The 6,000-nt window shown below is 45.3% G+C and overlaps 1 protein-coding gene across 5 annotated transcripts in view; it reads right to left on the reverse strand.

Moving 5' to 3' along the window:
* Positions 1 to 2,063, reverse strand: part of EML4 (EMAP like 4) — a 161,456-nt gene extending 159,393 nt beyond the window's left edge. For 3 of the 5 annotated variants that reach the window (XM_058551358.1, XM_058551360.1, XM_058551359.1), the window contains exon 1: positions 1,806 to 2,062. In XM_058551358.1, coding sequence (XP_058407341.1) covers positions 1,806 to 1,830 — 25 coding nt within the window. In that variant the 5' untranslated portion in view covers positions 1,831 to 2,062. Of the gene's footprint in view, positions 1 to 1,805 lie in introns of all 5 variants that reach the window. The other 2 variants (XM_058551357.1, XM_058551355.1) reach the window with 1 other exon arrangement.
* Positions 2,064 to 6,000: the final 3,937 nt, after the last annotated feature.

Here is a 6,000-nt window from a genome sequence, read left to right on the forward strand (position 1 = left end):
TCCCTCAAAACACTTACAGAGGATGAAGCTTCACCAAGCCTTCTAGAAGTCCTCAGAACCAACAGAAGAGAAGTAGAACAGCTGATTCCACCATTCCTACAGACTGAGAAGCCAACAGTGCAGATATCTCAGCCCCACAACATCTCCCAAGACACTCAATTTTCACACTAGGATATGATCACCCCTTTGTGAACATACAGGACAAATCTTTCAGTCCAATATGATTGGTGAATAAATCCAGGCATGAAGCTAAAAAAAAAGCAATGAAAAGTTGAGGCCTCTTTAAAAGGAGCCCCAGAATGAAACAACCTCACTATGTAAGGAATCAGAATACATCAAAGGTTAGATAATGGACAACAGGTGCCTTTGGGGAGGAAAGAGTAACACTCAGTTGCCTCCTATTTTAGGATTTCCACTCTCAAAGCACTCTTACGTGTGGTTTTTTCCTCCTAAAGAAAGTCAGGGCCAGAATTATGGTTTTTACTGTTTAATACCTATAATGAGTCCACTGCTCTTCGACTTACATTTTTACTTTAGACTTTAAAAAATCCACCTAATCCCAACACGTCTGAATAAAGTATGGCCTATGGCCAGATCATGCACTGATCCATGAACATTAACCAACTAGGGATTTATGATCAACAAGTGCAAAAGAAAGGCGTATGAATACAAGCTACCTCCACATAAAATACTCAAAATAAAAATCCAGCAGCAGGTATCACATAACTGCAGTATTAGCCAAAGTAGAAACTGTTTCTCTCACCATCATAACAGTTGAGCTCAATCTTTACAGTAACCAGATTCCAACAGCCTCAAAGAATAGTAATTCCAGACACAGGTTATGGATCACTGAGTACCAGCCTCAATTTCTGATTCCCTTAGCTAGTTACAAAATTTACTATCTTTATTCGGGTGAAAGGGAACACTGAAAGGATACTTCAGCCTACTTAATAACCTCTTCCCTTTCTCCATTCCACAAAGACAACATATTCCAAAAATGGAGAATCCTTTCTTTCCCTGACAGAGGCCCCCTTTCCTATGGATTCACTAGGCAGGATTACTTCTCCCCAGCATGCTTTTGCGGAGCCAGAAAATACTTCTGCTTTCACTCTTCTCTTAGAGAGGGTCCCCCAACACAGATGCACCTCTTCCTTTCCTGTATTAAGTAAATGATGCTTCAGTGCTTCTAGTTCTCTCCACCACTGCAAAATGTTCAGAGAAGTGGAGGGAGTGAAGGGAAGTTGTCACTTACTCTGAGAAATACTTAAAAGAAGTCTCCGAATTTAAAGTGAAGACTGGGAGGGTGCCCCCTTCCTGCAGAAGGAATGAGGGTCCCTACACGAAAACAAAGGCTTCTGCGTGGGTAAGGGGTGTCCCCGCCCTGAGAGACAGCTCGGTATGTGGAAAGGGGGAGGAATGCTGTACCCTGAAGAGGGGTCAGGGTTTGAAAAGGGGTGTCCCCACCCTGAAGGTGGGTCTGTGGGGGGAGCCGTGAGTGTATGGGGAGGGGTGTACCAGCTATTCGGGGCCTCTCTGAGAGAAGGAGTTCCCGCTTTGGGAGAAGGAGGGCCCCGCACTGAAGGGGGCGCCGGGAGGAAGGGAGGGTCTTGCTAAGGAGGGCTGGGCATGGGGGAGGGGTTGAGTCCACCGGAACCTGCAGAGGGGCGGCAGGCTCGAGGGGCACATGTGCAGTGGAACTACTGCCATCCCGAGGGGCAGGGTGGAGAGCAGGGCCTGGGCTGTATGTGGAGGGAACCAGGCTTCCACCCTGCACAAGAGAGGGAGGACTCCCCAGACGCACTCACCGAGGCTGCCGGCGAAACCGTCCATCTTGCGGGGAAAGCTCCGGGCTCGGGGCTCAGCGGGGCGGGCACTTCATTCAGCAGACAGACAGAGTGGCCGACGCGGAGCCTGACCCCCTCGCTGTTTCGGTCGCCCGGCTTGGCTTCCAGCCCCCGCCTCCGTCGTCTGTTCGTCCTCCCCGGAGCAGTCAGCCGCGGCCACCCGGGCCACTTCCCCGTCAGGTTGAGAGCCGCGCCGCTCCGCCGCCTGCCCGGCCTCCCTCCCAGCCAGGAGCCGCGAGCGCCGCGCCCCGCCCCCGCGCCCGCGCGCAGCGGTAGCCCCGCCCCCGCGCACGCCGTCACGCTTCCGACTCCGCCTCCCGCGTGACGACACGGAGGCGGAGTCTTGCCGACCCTTCCCTCTCACCTTGTCTGGGCCTCGGATTCCGCCCGCCTCACGCTGGACTAGTAGCTGCGCTTGCGCAGTGGGGCTGCTGAGGTCTTGGGACTTGGGTCTTGAAGCTGGTTCGGTGTGGGTGGGATTAAGGGGTGGCCTATGGCCTGGGATCCTCAGGAGTGTAGGCGGATTCTCTTTCTTCGCAGCGCCTAGGGAGCCCGCGGAGGCCCAGCAGAGCCCAAGTCTGGAGACCCACCTAACAGGAGATGGTCACCGTGTGTGTCCTACAAGGACGTCAAAGAGGCAACCAAGTGCAGGGAAGAATCCCTTCTTCCCCGGCTTCTCCCTCTGCCCCTGTCGGGTGTGGGACAGATGGGGGCAAGTCTTCTTGACTAGCTCAAGGCCACCACTGCCACAGCCACAAGGCCCAAGACAGACCAGAAGCAAAGAACGTTAGTGCTGGGCAGGACCCAAGAACTCATCTTGCCTCCCCTTCGGGGAGGACACTGAGCTTTAGAAAGCCCGAGGTCAGGGAGCCTGGTAGAAGCAGAGCTAGAACTGGGGCTTCTTGGGTGTTCTCACCACCAGGGAAGCAAAGCCACCCCTTATAGGGCAGATCATAGGATTGCCTACTGGGGAACTATAACAGGGTTGAAATGAGGTAAGCTTGAGTTCTAGGGCCAACTCCATGTGACTCAATAGGTGAGTGTTAAGTCAGTAAACTTATTTGGCCTCACTTTATTCATTTGCAAATGGGAGGACTGGACTTGTAACCAAAACGTATAAGTATACACAGACTTCATCTTTCTCCTCCCTTCCCCACCCACCCCTATTCTTCATCCTTCTAAAGACCTTCCTGTGGTTTCCAAAGTCCCTGCTGGGACTTAGTTGTGTGGATCAGAGTAATAGTTAGAGAACTATAAAGTGCTCAGGAACTAAGTTGATCTATACAATAATAACGAGCTGAATTAGGAAAGAATAAGAGTTATTCTAGAGAGAGTTGCAGGAGAGAGGGACAAACTGAAGAAGGAAGATGAGAACTATGAGGTAGCAGCTGTGATAATGAGAGGGATTTAGAGGAATTAGATGGTTGAAAGGATTGTTAAACATTTTGTTGCTGTCTTGCAATATTCTTCTCTGCTTTGGTGCCTCTTTAAAAATCTTCCCTAAAAATCTAAATTACTTTTCACTTCTTTGTTAGATATCAGACCTATGTGTCTTCTGAATACCATACTATGTGGAAATGGGCCGCAAAGCAGCCAAGATAAATTCAAGTTATAGACTAAATGGTGTCTAAAGTTCCCTCCTTCTTCAAAATTAAATTATTTACCCAAAGTTTCCTTTGTTATGGGCATTCTTATATCTGTAAGTTTCTGTTAAGTCTAACCACTTAATGTTTGAGAAGGCCTCAGTTTTGACAGCTGCTCTTCTGTTCTGTTCTGCATGCAACACTCTGCCTTAGGTCAATTAAAGGAATAGTAACTTGCATTGATATGTTAGTATACATATATGCATATGTGTACTTTTAATTCAGAGAAGGATCCACATTTTGTGAGGCCTGAAGCTTTTACTATTTGTGGGGCTCTTTTGAGAAAAATGAATACAAAAATTACAAATACAAAATTAGATTAAACAGAGTGTTTAGACTGAGAAATCACAACAGATTATACATTTTAAGAAGTCTGCAAATACTACAAATATAACAAAATTGAGAAATATAACATTTAATTAACTGCCCAACATACCTCCAATACTTTTTTCCTAAATTTCTTTTCCTAAATTTACTCCGCTATATGACAGGTTTTGTACCCAGGTGCTTTATATTGTTGCCTCACAAAGGGTGCAATCTGCTCGCCGTGAGATAAAAGCCGATCGTCAAGAGGCAAGATGGTGGAAAAGAAATGGCAGTTTATTACAGCTTGTTGGCAAGAGGGAAGATGGCTAACTAATGTCTGAAAGAACCATCTTAAGGGGGCTCAAAATCTTACAGCAGTTATATAGGCCAGTGGGTTACAGGGGAGCGGGTTAGGAACGTTGACCTTCTGGTGTTACAGCATGGGAGTGCCACACCAGATCTTTCAGTTTTCATTGATGATGGCTATCAGCATAGACTCTCTGTTCGGGGGTCATCACATTCCTAAGGAAGTCAAAAGAATAAAGTTATCATCTTATTGCAGCTGGGAGGTACATGCACAAGCAAGGGTTGTAAAATCTACAGAGCCGTTAGATCTCCTGGAGGGTGCATATCCAGCTGGGTTAGTTTGTCAGAGGTCGTTCAAAGTTACAATAAGGTTTTTCTTTTCTACAATATGGCTTCCCTTATGTCAACCTTGTCTTGAACGGGTATCAATATCCTTAATCCAATGTCACAACAAGCCTGTGAGATCAGTGTTGTGAATATGACAGTGATTTTTAAATAACTTTTCAATAGAAAGGATAAAAAGATAATTTAGTTTTTCCTCTAGCAAGGGTGATCAAATTTGTCTTTATTATTGATAGTTGGGATGCATAAAAAAACACTTCACACATACAGGTTGTTTGTAGTGTTGCTGCAGGAATTTTGATTCATTCTATTTCACATGATTCCCATTTAAAAAAAAAAAGAAAGAAAATGTATGGTGAATTTTAAATTATACACACTGCATTATTGAGTATGTTCCTGACAGGAGAGAACTTCCATTTTGGTTTGACATCAATGAGAACCAAATTCTCCACTTACATCAACTATATATATCTGATGATTAGAAGAATTTTCCCTAGACTACCTTCTGGCTCTTTATGTTTCAAACCTTGTTTCTCCCACACTGCCCACACACTTCCAGTGCCAGCCAGGTGTTCATATCACATTATTACCTCTAGCCCTGCACTTCCAGGTGAATCAGTGCAGTGGACCATAGGAGTATTCCTGGAATCTATTGCTAAATAAAGACAGCCAGCAATAACTTCATTAAATGTAAGTGACTGTAACCCATGTAAGTATGTCCCATTAAGCCTAAAATTAAATGTATCCCCAACTCAACTTTTTTTTGCCAGATACCCAAAATACCCAGGGCCACTCCAACACCACCTGTCATAAAGGTGACAAAGGGGAGATTGTAATGGAAAGACACACTTTCTTAAGTAACTTGGAAGAGACCCCGGGAGCTTAAGTTTCATTAACTTCATGATAAATTTGCTTCAGTTTTTTTTGTTTTCTTTTAAAATTTTTTGTTTATTGCAGTAACATTAGTTTATAACATTGTATAAATTTCAGGTGTACATCATTATACTTCTATTTCTGCATAGATTACATCATGTTCACCACCCAAATACTAATTACAACCCATCACCACACATCTGTGCCAAATTATCCCTTTCGCCCTCCTCCCTCCCCCTTTCCCCTCTGGTAACCACCAATCCAATGCTTCAGTTTTAGTTGCTCTTATTTTTGTAAAAGTAATCCATGCTCATCCTAACTAATGAAGTCAACTAAAAGTTAAAAAAAAACAGGTGGGCCAGCCCCAGTGGCCTAGTGGTTAAGTTCAGCGCACTCCACTTCTGTTCCTGGGCATGGACCTACACTACTTATCAGTGGCCATGCTGTGGCAGTGGCTCACATACAAATCAGAGGAAGATTGGCAACTGATGTTAGCTCAGGATGAATCTTCCTCAGCAAAAAAAGGAAGATTGGCAACAGATGTTAGCTCAGGGCAAATCTTCCTCAGCAAAAACAAAACAGAAAACACCACAAGGACAGGAAAATGAAATAAATGCTCATTCAGAAAAAGGACAAATAGAAGGAGAGATACAGCAGTCGCTTATCCACAGCAATTCCAGAATCCT

This window comes from Diceros bicornis, chromosome 12 (assembly GCF_020826845.1).
Source record: "Diceros bicornis minor isolate mBicDic1 chromosome 12, mDicBic1.mat.cur, whole genome shotgun sequence".
NCBI classification, from domain to species: Eukaryota; Metazoa; Chordata; class Mammalia; order Perissodactyla; family Rhinocerotidae; genus Diceros; species Diceros bicornis.